At 45.6% G+C, this 20,898-nt stretch overlaps 1 protein-coding gene across 1 annotated transcript in view; it reads right to left on the bottom strand.

Moving 5' to 3' along the window:
- Positions 1-15,530: 15,530 nt before the first annotated feature.
- SKI (SKI proto-oncogene) overlaps positions 15,531-20,898 on the bottom strand; it is a 97,219-nt gene continuing 91,851 nt past the window's right edge. Inside the window, exons 7-8 of the mRNA XM_014883950.2 lie at positions 19,495-19,725; positions 15,531-17,484 (exon numbers count right to left, since the gene is read on the bottom strand). Coding sequence (XP_014739436.1) covers positions 17,296-17,484; positions 19,495-19,725 — 420 coding nt within the window. The 3' untranslated portion in view covers positions 15,531-17,295. The remainder of the gene's footprint in view (positions 17,485-19,494; positions 19,726-20,898) is intronic.

Raw genomic sequence — 20,898 nt, 5'->3', positions numbered from 1 at the left:
CTCAGAGAACGTGAACGTGTCTCAGGAGGTTGTTTACATGGTGTTTATTTAAATTATGCTCCAGCGAGTGTCATTGTAGCTGACTCTGTGTCAGTGATTTCCTTTGATCAGTCACAAGTACTGATTTAAAATGGGGTTCATGGGCATGAACTTTATGCAGGTGTGTATTTTGAATATGTAAGACACTTCTGAACAATATTAATTGTTTTGTGATGTGCTGGCTAAAAGGAAAGATCAAAGATTTACTATTCTAGAGCTATGTTCATATATTGTAGAAAGTTCCTGTCCCCAAAACACCACGGTTTCAAGAGCTCATCCACAGAAGAAGTGTCCCAGGTTCACTTCTTTGTTTATTTAAAGGCCTAGGAAAAGCAGGGTAGTGGCCAGTGTAAAATCTAGTCACATGTAAATTGTAAAAATGAAATAGATATGGGCTCAATATATCAAATGGAGGCATCTTTTTTTTTTTTTGTATGGGCTCATCAGAAACTAACCCCTATTGTGGATTTTCATTTTACAGGGTTTTGTTTAATTATTACCTTGATTTTAAGTATCTAGATTATAGATAAGATACGTTTATATATAGCATATTATAACAAGATTATGACTATCAATATTTTGCAAACAGACTCTAAAGGATTTGAAATTCGTTTGATTTGTCAGTATGAATTGAAGATGAGAGCTTGTGTTGGGATTCTGGGATGTGAAATTGGGGACTGTCTCTGTTACCCCAGGACCAAAGCAGTGGCAGTGGCCCAGGGAGCCTGGTGTGTTTGGAGCCCGGGATGTGCCAGGAACGGGGCTGGGATTGAGCCATGAAGGAAATCATTGCTCAAGTGCTGGGAGCTGCCCTGTGGCAGGAGACTTTCCTGTCCGGGGCAAGCAGCCCCCCAGCTCTTCAAAACATCAGGCAGATGTTTCCAGGGGTTTCTATGGTGACTGTCACCCTGATGTGCGAACTGTGACCTCAGTGATCACTAATGCAAATGAAATTGGTGAAGAGTTGGGTCTGACCTGTCACCCCGATCCTTGCACACCTCGATCCTCGCACACCCCGATCCTCGCACACCCCGATCCTCGCACACCCCGATCCTCGCACACCTCGATCCTCGCACACCTTCATTCTGCACACCTCGATCCTCGCACACCTCGATCCTCGCACACCTTCATTCTGCACACCCCGATCCTCGCACACCTCGATCCTCGCACACCCCGATCCTCGCACACCCCGATCCTCGCACACCTCGATCCTCGCACACCTTCATTCTGCACACCTCGATCCTCGCACACCTCGATCCTCGCACACCTCGATCCTCGCACACCTTCATTCTGCACACCTCGATCCTCGCACACCTTCATTCCGCACACCCCGATCCTCGCACACCTTCATTCTGCACACCCCGATCGTCGCACACCCCGATCCTTGTACACCCTTATTCTGCACACCCTGATCCTTACACATCGTTATTCTGCACCCCTTGATCCTCGCACTTCCTTATTCTTCACACCCCAATCTTCGACACCTTTATTCTGCCCATCCTTATTTTTCACACCCCGTTGCTGTCTGCTGGAAGGGGAGAAACCCCAGCCGCGGGCAGTGACTCCTGTGCCATTTCCCTCCGAGCCCCCGGGGCTGTCCGCCAGCCTTTGTGAGCGCAGGGAGGCTGTCCCCAGCCGCAGCTCTCGTACTTTCCTCCTGAGTCACAGCCCAAGTGACAGACAGCAGCGCTTTGAACCTCGCGTTGATGAGAGTCCTCCCAAGCCGCCTCGGAGGGCTCCGGAGCTGGATCACAGAGCTCCGAAAGGCCAAACTTCCATAGCACAATCACGGAGCCTGCACGAGAAAATTTCCCAGACTCACTTGAAACCAAGTTTTTGCTTTCTTTGAGATGAAACGCTTATCGGGGTTTACAAGCCTTCCTGGTAAATTTTAGCCCTGTGCCGGGGGAATTCCCTGCAGGGGGTGGTGTAAATGTTGAGGAAAGCTGTACTGTAATTGTGAAAGCATGAGAAACCATAGAGGGGTTTTCAAATGAATTTTCAGGTTCATTCACAGCTTGGCTGAAGAGCAGCTGTGGGAAACAAACCTCCTGAGAACTGAAACAGTGCACGGAGTGGAGCTCAGAGCTGCAATTCTTCACTAAAGCAGGGAATTTAAGCATTTCAGTGCTGGGGAAATGAAACTGGCCGGTGTTTTGTTTCACTGGGTGAGAAATCAGCACATTCAGTAGGGTTTGGCCTCATTACTCAGTGATTTTCAAGAATTGGGAAGAAAAAAAATTATTTTAAGTTTTCTTTACCCCTGGCATATCTTGAGAGGGGAAGTACTTTCATTTGAAATTTTAGTGCTAATCATCAGTGGCTTAATTTATGGAGTTATTGAGCATTATTTTTGAAGGCATTGTGTGCCTGTAGCTGTCACTGAGTCAACTGGAGAGATACACAGGTGCTCGTCAGACAAAAACGTCTTAATTTTGTCCTGCCCCGAATTGAAGGGCTCATTTTTGGTGCTGGGATCCCCCTTAGAACTGGTATTCCATCACAGGGGATGGTATGAAATATGGAACATGCTTCCCTTATGGATTCTTCCCTTTTTAACCTAAATTTGCAGATTCATTTGTTCCAACGACTCGTGAAGAATGAATGGGGACAGACAAGTCTTTTTAAAAAGTGTAATATAAATTTGATTGCCCTTTAAAATCAGTGCCAATAGGATCCAGATTTTCAAAGCTCATAAGTGCTTTACATCCAGTGATTTAAATTGGAATGAGACACCTCTACAGCTTTTGAAGGTCTATGACTTTTATCTTTTAATTGCCACTGTAATGAAGAGGTGGAGCTTTTCAGGCCTGTCTGTCTCTGTGATAACCTCATCTCCTCGTGCTCGCCCTACAAGGCCTCCCCAGCTTTATCTCTGAGGCACTGAGCTCTTTGAATGAGTTTCCATTTGTTCTCAGCCAGATAAGCAGCACCCTTTATAATATCCACTTGTTCCAGCACAGCTCTGACGCAGCTGGGGTGGTGAAGTCTTTATCAGATTAGAGCTTATCAGGCTCACAAACGCAGCCCGGACACTTCTTGTATCTCCAGGGTTTCACTGAGGCCGGGGCTGCCCTTGGCTTCACAGTCTCCATTCAGGAAAGTGCTCAAGCACGTGCTTGAGCGAGTGAATGGTCCCACTCAGTGGCTGTGCAGTTCCCTTTGGCTTTGTTAGGGATCTGCTTAAACATTTCCTCCGATTAGAGCTTGGGGGTGGCTGATTTATCATCTAAGTCAGCCTCCGTGCAGGAGCAGATTGTAATGGTCAAGGGGGAAATGAGTTCTGCTGCAGAATTCCGTGTGGAAAGCACACACCTGTTGCAGGAGGAGGCGCTGGAAGAGGAACTCTCAGTTCTGCTGGTTCACAAGTAGTTTCGAAGCATGAAAAATACTGCCAGGGGAAACTGGTTTGCTGAAGAGAGTGCTGATGTGCAGATGCCCTGTATTGTGAATTCATCCTAAACCAGATTTAATGCAAGAAGATCACTTGTCTAATGGATAATTGAAATATGGCAGAAGTGCACAGGATTTGAACTCATGCTGAGGAAAAAAAATTTCACAGAAACCCCAATCAGGGGGCAGATTGTTGGCAGGACAAGGCAATGTTGGTTTTACAGTAAAGAAATATTTTATATTTCATAATGTTCTTGTGTCTAGAAGCATTTGAGGTGTCTGAAAATACCAGTACGACCAGCAGTTTGAGCTCACAACTCTGACTCTTCCCACTGAAAATGCCAGAGAAATAAAGCTATTCCTTTGTATCCTTCCAGAGTGGACAGGAAACATTCCCAAGTGGTCAAGATAAGCACCCATCATATCAGAACACCTAAAATTCAGGGGGTTTAAGGATTGCAGCACCATATCCAGGAACTTTGGCACAATCCTTTATATCCCTACAAACAGGTGGTGAAACTGTAGATAACGAAAAATCAGGACTGAGAAATTTGGGTCATTTGATAAGGAGGTTTAGTGAACTTTCCTGTATTTACTGTACTTTTGTTACTCCAACCTGTGGTAGGTGAGAGCCTGTCACAGCTCCTTGTTGGGAAGCTTGGCTGCTCCTACCCTGAGATGTTTGGTTAATCTTTGGACTGTGGGGGTCCTTGGCCAGTCCCAGTGGGGCAGCCAAGATAAGAAGCACTGCACAGAGCAGGGGATTACACCCAGCCTCAGTTCATAACCATTTTGTAAATCATTAGTGGCTGCCTTAGTAAATAATTGTTCACCCCAGCGTGTGCAGTGCCCCAGCCTGTAAAATGTTTATAACACCTGAGAATAGTTTATTGCCTCCATATAAACTGCTTATAAATGGAAAATTAGTGTGGTGTGGAACCAAGGGCAGGGGCAGAGAGGGCAGTGTTGGGCCTCTGTTGCTGAACTCCAGGATCCTCCTGCCTTGGGAGGGATGTGAGACCCTGCAGAGAAGGAAAAAGTTCCCCTTTGAGTGTACCTGAGCTGGAATTGTCAGAGCCCTTTGGGCTCTAATGCATACAGGATTTATCCTGAGGATACAGATAAGAAGGTATTATGATGACTGGCAGCTGGAAGAAAATGGGGAATGCTGCCTGATTCAGTGCTGGGAGGGATTGGATGACTCTGGGAGATGATTCTTTCCATCACTGACTGGGGTTGGGAGAGTCAGGCCCTTCCTTATCTGTGGTGTCACAAATCACCTGGGGCTGAATCTCATACTAAGCTCCATCCTCCAAATGTAAATAATTCAACAGGACACCAAAAGATGGATGATAAAAATCACAAATATCTTTCAGTATAACTGTGTTGAACATGTTTTCCTTTATTTTCTCATCTTCCCTTTAAGGATGTGTTTGAACCTGCCTGACTCACCCCGTTCCCTCCGTTTTCATTGGCTTCTGGTGGGAAGTTTAGCAGCTGTACCTTTGTTTTCTGTCTTCTCTCACTGCTGCAGAATATGAAATTGCAGATTTTTGTGTGTCAGAGAGTTTCTTATGTGACTGAGTAGCCAGAGAACGCTCCAGTGTGCAATAGATGCAATCTGCCCTGTTGTCACTGAAGAGCCTGTGTCCCCCTGCCCCACTCCCCAAACCCCACAGGGAGCTCTGAGGATACTTTAATGTTCAGTTAAATCTGAATTAACCCAATGTCCTGGCATTTGTGTGTGTTTTTCATGGGGCCTTTCCCTTCCACAGGCACATTAATGAGGCTAAAATAACATAAATGTAACAGAAGCATTAAAATAACACAGGATGTCTTCTCTTGATCCTGGCATCAAAACCAACAGGAACATGTGATGGGATCATGTGAATCCACATTACTTTGGCCCCACAAATAGTTCCCTAAGGCCTGTTAAAAAAATCTATGGAAAAACATAAACACAAATACCACAAGTGTCATCAAATCACAGAATGGTTTGTGTTGGAAAAGAGCTTTGAAGATCATCTAGTCCAAACCCTAAATGTGTTTTTCCCTATGTTTTTTGCCCTAATCCAAGAGCTGCAGTGTGGGCTTGAGAGGAAGGAAGGTGAAGGCTTTTTTCTTGCTGAGCATCCCATTAGAAAAATGTGGAAATTTCTCATGTGGGAGATTGTTCCTGCTGTGACAGTGGAGAGCAAAGCAGAGACTCTTTCCCAGGTGCAAAAGTAAAATCTGATTAAAATGTGTTTTGGAAAAGGGGAACTAATGGGAAATACTGGGTAAATTCTGTAGACTTTACCCAGTTGTGACTCACAGGTGATGCTCCAGTTTCTCTCACATGATGCTAAAAGTGCTCATTGAACAACTGAGAGCTGCACATCTATGTTACAGGTGCTGGTTTTCTGTTTATATATATATATATATATATATATATATATATATATATATATTGCATAATATTATGTCTGCTTATGTTCTAAGACAGTGGGATCTGCAATCAGCCTGAAATAAAAGGGCAAACTCTCTGGAAAACCTGAAAATTGGGCCCTGAATTGTGGCAGGGAGTACAAAATCTCACTTTCTCAGGATTTTCTGGGTTATGAGCAAGACTGTATTGTTTGGTTTGGTTTGGTTTTGGGTGGGTTTTTTGTTTGTTTTTGGTTTTTGTTTTCTGTAGGGTTTTTTGAGTGCAGTTTATTTAGCACCTCTGCAATATTTAATGTGATAACTCTTGAGATCTCAGCACACTGAGGCAGAATGTCATAAAGGTGTCTGGAAAACAGATGTTCCAGTCTCTGTGAGCTGCTGGGAAACTGTGCATCACTGAATTCACGTGGAAGCTGCTGTAGCTTTTGAAGTTTTAGTTTCCTGAATAAATTCTTTGGACATCTATTCTGCTTTGGCAACTGTGGCTGTGGTGAGATAAAGACACAAGTAAAGCCCAGTTGCAGCAATAGGCTGGACCTTTTATCAAACCAACTGATAACAGAAAGGTGGATTCACTTTCAGGCACTCAGGTCTTGAACTTTTGCAAGGGAACCATAAAGTCCCATCAGATATTAATGCATCAGGAGAGGTTTTTGTCAAGATTTCCTTGTGCAGGTAGTGAAAAGGTGTTCTGTGCTTTAATACTGGTGATGTGCATCTCACTGTTGCAAGATCACCACAAGACCCTAAGAAATAACAAGGTTTAAGAAGAGATTAATTCAGCAGGATTATTAGAGGAAGATGTTTTGTTGTGGCTATTCACTTTCTGGCCTTTAGGTTTTCAGAAAATTCGAGTGGCTGGAGCTCTAATAATTATATTGAATAGCCAAAATCAGCCCCTGTCTTCAAATAATACTTTTTAAAAAATAAAACCTGAAATGGGAGTTGTGCCCAAAGTCATGCTGGAGGATTTCAAAATCCAAACCAGGACCTGCCACTTTTGCCTGAGCTCCCCAAACTGTTTCAAGGCTTAATTGAAATGTGTGCAGGGAGAAAAGAAAAGCTGCCCTGAATGTTCTGTGCTCCAGCAGGGCCCAGTGGGGGGAACTCAGCAGGAATTCCCACCCAGGGCACAACTCCTGCTCCTTGGAGGTGGAACTCAGCCTTTTCCATGCTCTGATCTCGGGGTGGGTTCATTCCTTCCCCGTGGAGCTGGCCATCCGTCTTACTCGATGGAGAAATTGCTATGACAAAATGCTAAAAGCTCTTGCTCCGGGCTATTTTTAATCTACTGTAGGTGAAAGATCAGAACACATTTTTGGAAGATTTATGTGTGGTACCCTTGTGCTGTGCTGGATGGGATAAATGGGAGTTGACAAAATACAGGACATGAGATTTAAACCCTTGACCTGTGACATTACGAGTCATCACGACTGTATGTTATCACATTTATGTTCTGGAGGGAAAGGCTTTGCTCTGAGGGAATCTCAGAAATGCTCAGCAGAGGTGCAGGGATGTGCTTCTCACTCAGTCTTTCTGCTTTTTTTTTGTAGGTGATCAGTAGTGAAATCTCCTCTCAGGCCTGGGTGGGTTTCAGTGCAGAATATTTCCCAGCAGTTTTCGTGTTGTCTGTGCACAGTAACACAAAAACATGTTTGTGCACAGGAACACATCTGTGTTTTGTGGAAAGGGCGAAGCTACTTAATGACAGCTCAGCTTGTGCAGCCTCAGCAGTTTTGCTGATCCTTTAATAGTCCAGGCTTTCCAACTGCTTCCAACTCTCTGTTTTCTGTGTCCATTTCAGAAACAAGAGCCCTGATAAAGCCAAGAGACTTTAGAAATTCTATTAAACACTCTTTTCACCTCAAGTTCAGGGTTCTGCTGAACCCTGCAGTGACTGTTGGTGATGTTCCTCTGCAACGTGTGCTCACAAAATTCCACCTCCTTGTGAGGGGCACATCCCCAATTAGTCTGGGAATTTGTTCTGCATGTGCAAATCTTTTCCTGGGCAGGGAAGTGTCACGTGAAGACCTGGCTGAAGAAATCAAGCTGTTTAATCTTAAATGGTAATTGTCACCCTCTGGCTAATGATAAGCAATATTATGGCCTGTGTATCAGCTGTAATTAAGCAGTAAGACACAACAAGGTGTATGTTACTCAGAGATAACAGTGCTCAAGAGCCAGTGACCTGCAAAGCCCATTATCTCCCAGCTGCACGAGCCAGGGTGTGCACGTGTGGTCCCAAAGCCACTGTCCCCTCTGCCCCTGCCTGCTTCTGGGGGCAGAAATGGGAAAGGGGCTTGTGTTTTTTAACTTTTTAACAAAGCTTTTTTTCCGAGTAGTTGATTTCTGCACATTTAATAGACCAGCGTGAAACATTCTAAGGTGTCGCTCCCGGAGTTCTGGGAAATGGGCACCACTTCAGGCCAGGCCCTACAGGGCTGTACTGGCCAGGGAGGGGTGGGGTGTGCAGGGAAGGATTCCCAATTCCAGCACCAAACCAGCAGCGTTGCCTCATTTGCTCCAGGAAAGAATTCCTGTTGCTTTCACAGATAGCAGAGGGAGCTGGAAGGTGGGGTTGGATGGACTTTGTTTCAGAGTAGGATTGGATTTTGGTTAGAATTAAAGGTTGGAGGAGTGAAGTTTGGACTGTTCATACTGAGCACAAAACCTTTCCTGTGGAGGTGCCTGTCCTGCACAGCATGACCAAACTGATGCTGCAGGAGCAGAGAATGAAAACCAGGCTGGCACAAGCACCAAACCAAAGGGGATGAGAGCACCTGAGTTCTGCTTCCTCCAGCACAATCCTGCTCTGTTGTTTAATGTAGGGATCCTAGAGGAAAACCAGTGCTGGAGAAGGAAAAGCCCAGTGTGTGAGAGCTGCCAGTAACAGGAATGAAGAGCAGGATCAGCTTCTCCTTGCTGAGTCCTGTTCTGCTGTTTTCCTTCATTCATTAAGCTACCTCAATGAAAGTTTGCAGGGCAAATCACTTTGATGTTAATCAGATTTTCAGTCTAAGCATCCTGGACATGGATCTGCTGCCCCTTGGTACTGAGCTGCTGTGGATAATTGCACAAGATTAAAATACAGTGGATCAAATTGCTGTGCTTTGTTCCTATGTAATGTCTCACACTTAGTTATTCATGGGTTTTCTCCCCCCAGACATACAAATTAGAAAGTCACTGGGATCCTGATAAACAAACTGCTGACAATTTAGTCTGGGCAGAGGGAGAAAAGCAGCAATAAAGTGAGGTGAGAACTGTCTCAGCTAATGTCTTTTAGCCAGTAATTGCCAGAACAGAATATGTCTGCATAGATTTCCCCAGTTTGGGGTGATGTTACCCGTTCAAGTGGGTGGATTCTTATTTAGCCAAATAATAATTTGCAAGATCTTTAGAAAGATGTGAGCAGGGTGGACAATCCCTTTGTAGCCCAAGTTGTGCTGTTGTCAGAAGTAGAGATTGGTTCTGAAGGTTGGGATGGTACTGAGCTCATCTGGACCCTGATTTAAATGAACGTCCTGGATATTACTGTATTAAAAATGTAACTACATAAAGTTAGGCTTAATATAAGAGCAGAGAGCCAAGGCAGAGGCCAGAGCCAGCTGTCTGCTCCTCAGAGCCCCTCTCCCGGGTGCGAGTGTTTCTGATTACAGCTGTGCACTGTAAATGCCTGCTCCATGTCTGGGGATAATCCATTCAGAGCAATTACAAGGCATCCGTCACCAGCAGGACCTGAGCCACAGGCTGCTTATCTGGGAAAATTGATGGAAGGGAAGGAGGGAGCGAGGGGAGGAAATCAATGCCTTTCCCCAGTGTTATCTGCCAAATTGAATTAAGCAGCACGGGATCCCTGCACGGGAGCTGCGTTTGGTGTGCTCAGAGCTGGGCAGGGATGGTGGCAGCTGCCCTGGGCTGCTGCTCCCTGGCAACTTCCCGGGCATCCACTGGCACCAGCGGGGCCTGGGTGGGCACAAGGAGTTCAGAACTTCCCCTGCAGAACCTCCAACCCTACAGCAGCAGCTCCAGCTGGGAGCCTCGTGTCTGTTCACAGTCCTGGTGTTACAATCCCATCCTGTGTTCTTTTTTGTTTGGTGTAGCCATCCCAGTTTTTCCATGCAGAGCGCTGTAGGGAAAGCAGCAGGGCTGACATCAGCAAAGATGCAGTAATTGCAGGCTGCAGAGCCAGGACTAGGAAACCTCTATTGCTGAAAAATGCTGTGTGTGTTGAATCCCTTGGCACTGCAGTGTAATCCTGAGCTGGGAGCTGCTGCCAGGCAGAGGGGCTGAAATTTGGAGCAGAGGGTTTGTGGAGAAGTTTAACGTGCCAGGAAATGGAACAGGGAAGGTTTGGGGCTGTGCCTTCCTCACCTTGTGGGCTGGAGAAGTAACTAAAGGAAATTTGACTTTTCTGTGGCTGACTGGTCACTTACTCTGCAAAGCCGTGCTGGAAATCCAGGAGCTGGATTCAGGAATGCTGAGCAGCCTGGGAAGGGACACTTTGCCCTGCTGGGCCTGCAGTTGGCACTGCCAAGGAGATGTTTGGTGGGTGCTCCCTGCTGGGACCGGGAGCAGGAGGAATGTGGCTGCAGGGAGGCCACAGCAGGGCACTGGCACTTGGGATGCTGTAAAGGGAATCCATCTGTGCTGGCTGAAGTGGTTTCACCCATGGGCTGTGTGGCCAAGAGCTCTGTTCAGGCACTGTGTGGTACCTGTTTGATCCTTGGCCACATAAAGGGAAGGGTTTAATGACCTTTTCTGACAACCAGACAATAAAGGAATCTCAGTTCCACGGCTGGAACTGAGCACATGGAGCAGCCCAAAATCCTGTGTTATAAGCAGGGTTTATAAAGGGCTCCTTGTAAACTTTCTTCCCAAGATCATGGTCACTCAAAGCTTATGGTCCTTATGGTGTTTACAGAAATGAGACTTTGGAGCAAACCTGACCTTTGAAGCAGTGAAACCTCGTTTTCTTTTTACCTGTGCAGGTGTTCTCTTGTTCCTTGGAATCTTTCTCAACAGCATAGGTTATGGGAGGTGGAAGGGCCAGAGGACTGGGATGGCTGGGCCAGGGTGGCTCTGGGGCAGTGTTGTAAGGGTGACATTCTCAAGGTTCTAGATTGAGGAGCTGACTCAACAGAAACAAATACAAAAGTAAACCCAAAATGATGAACCAGAAACCTCACAGATGCTGTGCAGAACAATTCAACTCAATCAGTCCAGCCCAGAGAACTGTGGAAACTTTTTCCCTCTCAAATAAAAGTGTGTGGGAATTTGCATTGCAGTCAGGTAATACTTAAAGTGCACATAAGCCATCTCATAAAAATTCCAGCGGCGTGTACGTCACACAGCTGGCTTTTATTAGAGCCGTGCTCTTCCTCCTGACAGTGCCTCAGAGCTCACATCTCCATTAACTCTGGCATTCCTGGGCTTCTGCTGCTTCCCAGATTCCTGTCATTTTCCACACATTGTATCCCTTCCCTGCTGGATGTGTTTCTTGCATATCTTTTCAGTAAATGAAGGTGGGAGCACCTAAAAGGTCTGGTTTGGATCCTTTAAGCAGTAACAGGGAATCTCCTCATTTCTCCCCAGCTCCCTCAGGCCTCTCCCTGCTCTGTGTGTGTTGAGCTTCCCTGTGCTCCATCTGCCAGGCTGGGATCAGGGGAGCTGCTCAAAGGACTTTGGGAACCACTGAGGTGCTCTGGTTAACCCCATTTGTGGGATTTTGTGGCCATTTCTTTCGGCTGTGCCCCACACAAGGTTTGGATTTGCCACCTACACTCCGTATTTGGGTTTTTAGTGGTGTTTTCTGATGGCTGGGTAACACAAGCTCTTGAATAAGTCATGAAAAGTTTTTACTCCAGGCCTCAGGAAATTGGATTTTTATTTTTATTTCTATTTATTTCAGCTACTTTGAGTTTGGGTCAGTTCAGCTCACTTGGTTATTGAGCAGGTTCAGGTCTCATTTCTAATGTTTCTTGTTCCTAGTAAACTGAATTTATTTTGTCAGCAGAACCAGAATTTTCAAACCCATTTAGTTACCCCTTACCCAGAAACACAAGACAGCTTGACTGGACTTTACCCATCTGTGTTGTTGCACTCAGAGGTCCTTGGAGACAGAATATATCATTTTTTCAGCCTCTAGTACCAAGCCTTATCAATCCAAATCTAGTTTGCTATTTAGTTTGGAACAGAGATACCATGATTCTCTGAGAAGGAACAGCAGGGGGAAAATTATTTGAACTTTTAATTTCAAGACCCAGAGTCACAATAAGGCTGTGCTGGTGGAAGGACAGGGATGTGGACGGGATATGGGGCACAGGATCCCTCCCCAAGGATGTGGAGCTGCATTTAGGACACAAACTCACCCTTTGGAAAGCTGGGTGAGTCTCAAATAAGAAGAGATTTATTTTTTTAAGCTCTTTGCTCATTCTCCAGCTTTTCCACTGCTTTACAAAGGCATTTCAGAAATGTCCCAGAGCTGTGGAAATTCTGCAGCCACTTCTCAGAAAACCATGAGAGAATTATTCTGACATATGTTTCCATCTCCTGCTTTTTGCATTTTCCCCTCTTGTGTTTCTTTTTATTTGACCTAGAACAAACTTCTCTATGCTTACAATTCTCACTATTCCAAAGAAATTTCACTTGAGTGTTAGATCCCACTCAGTGGAATGCAGTGATGCCAATTAAATTCCAGTCTCCTTCCAGCAGTGTCCATGCAGCTCTGCAGAGCTTTTGTGTTAAATGATTTCCTGGGCTCTCCAGGAAAACAGGAACCAGGTGCTGTGGGATCGTGGCCATGGCACATTGAAGGGGGGAGCAGCACCTCAGCAAAGCACAGAGAACTCCAAAAACATCCCAGAGCTCTTTATTTTTTTTTCTGGACAAACAATTTTATTTTCGGTAATGCGTCTATACACTGTACATTCAGTCACTGTGGTATATAAGCATAGCTATTTTCATACATAATCTCATAAAGTCCTTTATTTTACAATATTATCTGCATCAGGGGGAGGGGATGTGGAAAAGGGGGTGGAAAAGGACTATCAAGGTACACAGCGAAATAGATAAATATGCCAAGCTTTTTTCTTATTTTTTTTTAAATCAGGCATTTATAAACAAGAAAGCATACATTACTTACATAAAAATAGTTCTAGAATAGTAGAGTAAGTAATAATATTGTCATTAGCAGCAGCATAGGAGAGACCAGGATAACAAAAATGTGCTGAAATGCTATTGGCTATTATAAATGTAAAGATTTATTTTTCTTCAATTGAAAAAATGTCATTTCTGTGAGTTCTTTCAATTAAAAAAAAAAAAACAAAAAAAACCAAAAACCCGAAAAAACAAAACAACAACCAAGCCAACAAAAAACTTCTCTCTAAAACACATGGACTGCTGAGAGGGCAGAATGGAACAAAAACCAACCTTTTGGTAATAAAATACTTTACAGTGAAAATAAGGACAAATAAAATGCAAATGATGGAGAAAAAGGTTATAACCCACATTGAAAACTTGCAAAAAGATTTTGTTTTGTTTTTTCCTAACAGACAGCAAAGGTTCTTCTCAGTTAAAAACACAACTCATAAAACAAGACAACTACCAGGTAAGAAAGAGTTTTGAAAAAGTAAACACCATATACACTTATAATACAACAGTGTAAAATGAAAAAAAGTATTTACATGTTGAATTTACTTTTAATGTTTTTTTACATTGGCTAGTTCTGTTTGAAAAGCAGAATATTATGTATAGAGTTAGCTGCTCCATAGATATGAATGTTATTGCTGTTGGTTTTTTTTTTCCCTTCGTTAAGTCTTCACTCAGTAATAGAAACAAGGAGTAATTAAACTGAATATACAAGTAGTAATATATTTGTAGGTACAGGGAGAGTCAACAGCCTGTATGAAACACCTCTTCTCCCTTGGAACTTCTTAAAGGAAACTAAAGCACAGAGGAGGGGGGAGATGGAGGGGCAGCCCCTCTCCCTGGGAATGCAGCAGGGAGGGGGGGCTGCAGGAAGGAAGGGATTCCATGGGACCAGGCTCACACAGCTTTACTGAGGTGTTGCAGACACAGGAATGACCCCAGAGCTCCCTGGCCTCGAGCACCTTCACACAGGGGGGCTGCTCTGCAGAGCCCCCCCCAGTGACAATCAGCCTCTGGGGCTGGGACAGAGACACTTCTAATTACTCTGAATTCGAAATAAATTACACCCTCTGCAGAAATCACATCTGTTCTGCAGAAAGAACAATCTGATTGTTAAACATGGTTAGGAAATGCCCAGTAGTGGAAGCCAGAGCCAGCCCTGGAGCCCCTCCTGGGCAGTGGCTGCTGCTGGAGAATGTTTGTTCCTGCTCTTCTTGCACCTTATTTATCTTCATGCTTTTAAACTTTAATTGATAGAAATGGCCTTTCACTCCCAAGGACCAAATCCTAGAGAGTCTTGGGGCGAGTTCACCTGCAGGTATGGCCCTGCATGGAGTGACTGTGAGTGGGGCAGAGAGGAAAGCCCCAGCTGTAATTCTGGTTGGGATATTCTGTGCTGCCCCTGTGACCCTTTACCTGTGCAGCACAGGTGAGGCTGCCTGGTGGTGATTGACTATATTTTACTGTTCTGGTTTTTTTTTCCTTTGAAAATCCTGCAGATTTCCTTTCTTCAGAAGTGTGGGAGCCTCATACCCAGTGAGTGACTGCATTTCCCTGGACACAAAAAAGAAAACTCATGGTGTGCTCAGGTGAGTGGCTTTTCCTAGGAGACAACAGCTGGACATGGGCACGTTGCTATTTTCTTGGGGTTATAAAGGGAGAGAAACTATCATAGATCAGGGAGAAAAACCCAAACAAGCAAAATTTCCAAAGCCAGGCTTCCATGAGCCGCCACAGGAGTGGGGTCTGTTCTCTGTGTGGTTCCCAACACAGCAGTAAAGCAGAGCACGAGAGACTTGAAATGCACAAAAATGATCAGCTACAGCTACAGTTGTTTAGTTTCCCTTGAAGAAATAAGTGGATAATACAGATCTGGAAATCATAAGGCTGAGAACATTTTTCTGCATACTGCATAACAAAAGAACCCCTTTACATAAGACAGTAATAATGCCCATTAATGACTATATGGCAGTTTAATCCATGCATATGATTTAATAATCGCAGAAAAAAACATACAAAGAAAATAAAACCCCACATTAAAAAAAAAAAAACCTGCTCAAGCATAATCAAAATTCCTTTTGCATTGCACTTTAGAAGGAGATCTGCACCTAGAGCCAGTCTCCAGCATCCCAAACACACAAGGGCCAACCCCTGTATCCACAGACAGGTTCAGGTCATTGACTTGGTGTGACTGCTTCTTGCTCCCAACAGTTTTACATTGTCCCAGTAATTCCACTCCTTTCATATTTCTTCTTTTTTGTACCTAAAACATATATATGAACTTCTTTGTTAATGCTCACAGTTACTATAATGGTTACTATAATGGTTTCAAGCAAACAGCTCTTGTTTAAAAAAAAAAAATCTCTAATGTACTGTAAGTAAATACCATAATTTTAGGATTGGAAGCCGCTTTCTGTCTACTGGGAAATAATTTTGAAGCTTACATAGTTTGCATTAATGTCCAAAAGCAAATAAAGATTACTGGAAATATGTTTCTTCTTTTAGAATAACTCTGGGTATGATGATGCATAGGGGGTTCTTTTTTTTTTCCTTTTTTTTTTTTCTTTTTATTCTTTAAGGTAAAAAAGTGTCAGCATTGCCTAGAGAAGATGCTGAGAGGAAAAATGAGCTGGAAGGCACATCTGCAGCCCCAGATCACATTTTCACTTGCTTGAGTGTGTCAGAGGTGAGTGTTTATGGGTGAAAATTAATTTTCTCCTGATCAGTAAAGCACCAGCTTTATTTATTAAGCACTTTTGGGAGCATCTCTGGTGCTCCCCAGCTTGGGTTAGAATCACAGCCACGAAACCAGGCTCTAACTGAACCAGCAGCACAGGGGGAATTCCTGCTCTGGGGATTCTGGACCTGCTGGATCCTCCTTTGCTTACACAGATGCTGATGGGAGGTGTCAGTGGTGGCAGATTGGGTTCATGGTTTGCACAGCTGTTAGGGCAGAATCTCAAATGCTTGACATGTACATCTTAGAGACAGGGAATAAAATGCAGAGTAAGATTCTGACAAAGTGCAGGTTTTTAAAAAATTAAAAAAAAAAAAATCCTCAGCACCACCCCCAAGGCAGTGATGGTTTGCTGCATTGTATCCCCGGGCTGCGGCTTGGATCCCAAAATTAAAGTAATTTCTCTTTTTAAAAACAAAAAAGTTTTTTTAAAAAAGATGTAGGCTTATTCACAGCAGCAAAAATGTTGGTTTTCTGTTCTGTAGTATCCGACACTGCGACGTTGGACTCTCCTTGGGCACAGAAATCCTGACTGACAGTTCAGAATGGAAGCAGGGAAATACTGAATTCATGGTAAGATGGTGCAACAAGATGAGTTTTCCAGAAAACTGAAAGCTGAAGATTTCAGAATGACTTCAACACACAGATGTCTCTGCTTTGTTCCTCTACCAACTGATCACCCATTTCCTTCCTTTCTTCCTTTCTCTCTTTCTTTTCCCAAGGCTGAAGTGCTCCTGGGTGAAGTCTCTGAACACAGGGGGGTCTGTGGGGCTGGGCTGGGGCTCTCAACCCAACCCCTTCTCCTCCCCTGACCCCCTGCACGCTCCTGCAGCTTCCCTTCTTCCTGTGTCCAGGGCAGGAAATGGACATAATTCATTCTAAGGAAAAAAAATCAACTTGGAAAAGCACTCTGAACTTCTCCTACACCCACGTGACGGGATGGAACCGAGATGGCTGGAAAACTGCTCCTGACATGGATGGCATCATCACCACAGAGGGGCTTCTGCACAAAGAATCCCAAAGCCTATAAAGTCATTAAAAATTGTGCATCGAAGGTTTGTGTTTTATTTTTTGTCTTTTTTTTTTTTTGTTTTGCTTTTAAAGGTTCATTATAAAAATCTTGTTAATTTTTTTTTAATACCAAGTCTGTGTAATGAATTATTTTAAATAGCTTATAAGAAAAGTTGGTTTGTTTTTAAATTCCAAAATGTTCCAACAGGCAGGAGAACACGAAGCCACTGCCGTGCTCGCCTTGGACTCCGGGTTTAGCTGGACCACGCTGCTTTGCTTGGAGTTTGCCAGTAGAAAATTTGCTGTGGACTTAAAAGTATTTTGTTTACAAACACTTTGTGTTTTCTAGGCACAGTAAGATGTTGTGCTATATGGATTGGGAAAAAAAAGAGGCGGAATTCAGTGCTTCTGTTCTAGAGAGTAACAACATTTGCCTTCCAACTACTGAGAATCCATATTCCTAAAGTGTGTGCCAGGACACCACTACTCACACGTGCACTCCCAGTCCCACTCTCTCCCTCCCTGTGCTGGGGGAAGAGAGGTCAGTTCTCCATGGGGCTCGAGGTGCTCTCACTGCTGGGCTGGCTGCTGGCTTTAGGCCACAGTTGTTCCTGAAGTTCCTTGACCACCTTCTCCAGGTGCTCCCGGGCCTCCCGCTCGTGCAGGAGGTCGGCGCGGAGCTGCTCCCGGTCGGCCTCGGCGTGCTGCAGCTTCACCTGCAGGTCCTCGATCTGCGGGGACAGGACACACAGGGTGTGGGACACGGGCTGGGCACAGCCTGTGCCTCCCCACACACCTTGCACAGGGTCAGGGAAGCAAGAAAATGTGTGCTCCAGGCAAAGGATTATCAAGATTGAGGTGAGGAAAGAATTCCCTGTTCCTATTTTCCATACACTACTGCAGTACAGTGCCTGCTTAGCTTTGAAACCTAAACATTCCCAGTGACTCCAGCTCCAGAAAGGAAGGTGAGCACCAGAAGAGTTAAGAAACAGTTCAATAATTCCTTAGTGCCACAGAACTCTAGTCCCTTCTTCAAGCATGGCTGTTATTTCTTTAGGCAGTGACGGCAGCTCAGCAAAGCAAACCCCAGGTATTGGCACAGGGAATTCAGTTTCAGCTCTTTTTTGATTCTTAAGGGAAGTGACCAGACAGGGCCTTGGCTGCTGATGGGCCAGGCCTGTCCCAGCTATGGATTAAAGCCCTGCAGTGTCCCCCACTCTGCTCCCAGCAGGACCTGCAGCTTTCCCTGTTTGGTACTTTCTGACAGCAAAGGCAGAGAAAACCCCCAGGACTGGAGGGTGCAAGTATCAGAGAAACAGCACCCAATGAGAAAGGAAATGTGAGCAGTCAGCAAAGATTGCCCTTTAACAACGAAAGGAAACCTCCAATGTTTTGGGCTGAAATGCTGGTAAACCTCCTCCATCCACGTTTGGATTTCAGTATCAAGGCAAGTAAAAGGAAGGCATAAACCACAGCTCCTCAATGGGCATTAAGCATCTAATACTTTAAGTCTACATAGAGGCATTTCCACCCTGACTCTGTTATCTTCTGCCACCCTGGCCTGATGCTATTTCTGTCAGACTGAGCCTGTTTAGAGAACTGTGGTTTCCTCAAAAATAATATGTGACCAACTTCCTCTTGCACCCCAAGCTGTAGCTACAAGGACGTATAAAGCTTTATTTTAAAATTTCTCAAGAACTTAAGTTATAATGACATCTTATAAAATTCAGCCCTGGGAGTGAGTTACTCACAGGAGTTTTGTTACCAGCTGTGCCAGCCACAGAACAGGAGCTGCCACGTGCCCTTTGCCCAAAGACAGCTCTGGGGGGCTCAGGGGTGGCTGTGACAGGGGGCTGCTGCAGGGGACACTGCCAACCTGCCAGGGCTGGCCTCAGAAAAGAGGAATAATTGCCTGAGTTCTTTTTGAGGTGATTCTTAGCCTTTAAGTTTAGGAAACCTCATCTATTCCTTCCCAAGGAGGGAATGCATTAAGAGACTGAAAATTCCCATTGTCACACATTCACCCCCAGGACACACCTGAGTCCCCAAGCCCAGCCCAGCCCGTGTTCACCTGCCCCGGAGCTGCTCCCCAGGGCCCTGCAGGGAACGCCCAGCACAGCAGCCCCAGGGCGGCTCTGTTTAGTCTGGACACCCCTTATCAGCCCTTATCAGTGAGACATCCTGTGATGCTGAGAGGAAGCCCCACATCATTTCCTGCTCCTGGCCAGACGTGTCTCAGCGGGAGCAGGCGGCCACTCCCCTTCCCCTTATCAGAGCCCTGGAGATTGTGAGCTTTGCTTCTGCTCTTCCCCTCCTCCCTTAAAGCCACCACGCCAGGGACCTGCAGCTCCCACCTCCAGGAGCACCTGTGTCTCACAACGGGCTGCTCCAGCACTCCTGGAATTCCCTCTGCCACGAGCTTGTCAGGGCTATGTTAAACTATGTAAAGTATTTGAAGTATAAATACACACAAATTCAAGTATGTTAAACAGCAGCTTTTGAGGACCATGTCTGAGGGCTCCCTTTAACATGGGAGGCCCTGACACCTCTGTTGCAGGTGCATGGAATGAGTTTAAATTCAAGCCCCCATTTTTTGGCATCCTGGCTGTCCCCTGCCCTCTGCTGATGCCTCTCCCAGCCAGGCTCCCAGATCAGGAGCAGGGGTGGGAGCAGCGCCCGGCAGGGGATGCTGGGCAGGGGGAGGGAGCTGAGGAGCCGCTCCTGCCCCTGCTGGGCCTCACCTGTGCTGAGTACTTGGCCCGGAGCCTGCCGGCCTCGCAGCCCTTGTCACACACGCGGATCTGCCGCGCCTGCTCCAGCTCCCTCTTCAGCCGCACCCGTGACTCGTTGGCCTCCTTCATCTTCTTCTCGTTCTCGGCTCGCAGACGCTCGATCTCCTTCCGCAGGTTGCGCTTGGCCTCTGTTGCTTCCCTCAGCTTCTCTTTCTTGGCCACTCTCAGGAACTCCAGCTCCTGGGACAACACAGAAGCAGGTATGGATGAGTGAAGGAAGCAGAGCTGCAAGGGAAGCCATCCAAACCACATTCCCACCTCCTGCTGCTTGTGACCAAGGCAGCCCACGGCTAAACCCCACTCTGAACCTTGCACGAGCCCTTCTCCTTTAAATCCTGTGGAGTTCCTGCACTCCAGCTACCCTGAAGCCCAGGATAACAAAAAGCTCAGCGCTACAGCCCCATTTTGCTTTGTCAAGCAGAATAGCTGCGACCATCTGGGCCTGAATAAAGATGAACTGCAGTTGGAGAGAGCTCCAGCACCAGCTCCACGTTCCAAACCACCCGACTGCAGTGCCTGGGCTGGAGCTGAAGCTCTGAAGATGCACAACGTGGAAAGTGCAGCTCTGAGTGTCCTTTGTGTATGGCAAAGCTCGACAGGACATCAGAAATCAGTTCCATTTTACAATCCCCCCCAAAAAATCCACTCAGGGCAAGGACAGAACACAAACTGTGTAGTTTCTATCTCTGGAGTGCTGTAGGTGACTGGGGTGAGTCCCAAGACTCCTGACAACGAGCCCAAGGACTGCTCTGTCACAAGAGCTGGAAAACTCCAGGCTAAAACCTGAAGCAGAACGGAAACCACACGTTCCTCTGGGAACTGCCACTGCCCCTGTCCAGGCTGGGAGAATCCCAAATCCATGAGGGAACCATTAATTGAAGTGATAATGATAAGGAACCTTCAAGGTACAAAGGCAGAAACTCCTAAGCTGTTAAAATACATGTTCAGAGCAAGCACAGAGATGTGGCTCACGTTTCCTAAATGGTTAAATTAGAAACTAAAGATCTATTTTTTCCCCCAGAAGCAGCATTTCCTCCCTGTCCGAGTCAAACCCTCCAGCCCCAGTTGCTGTGAAGTAACACTGCAGGGTCATGGGAAATTCACTCTTCTGACAATCTCACTTCCCAGCCAGGCCATTGTTAGCTCTGGAAGTACACACACAGCCTCTGGAAATACACACACACACACACATCTCTTCTGTGTGTGGCACTGGGAACCCACACCTTCCCAACTGGGCAAGGATGTTTGGACACCAGAGCCCCCTGCCCCAACACAGGGCTTCATTTAACACTCAACTGCTTCATGTAATTCCTGCTTTAACTACACACTCTTTAGGTATTACACATACATGTT

This window comes from Sturnus vulgaris, chromosome 25 (assembly GCF_052056855.1).
Source record: "Sturnus vulgaris isolate bStuVul1 chromosome 25, bStuVul1.hap1, whole genome shotgun sequence".
Taxonomy (NCBI): Eukaryota; Metazoa; Chordata; class Aves; order Passeriformes; family Sturnidae; genus Sturnus; species Sturnus vulgaris.
This window is presented reverse-complemented; position numbering and strand designations above follow the sequence as displayed.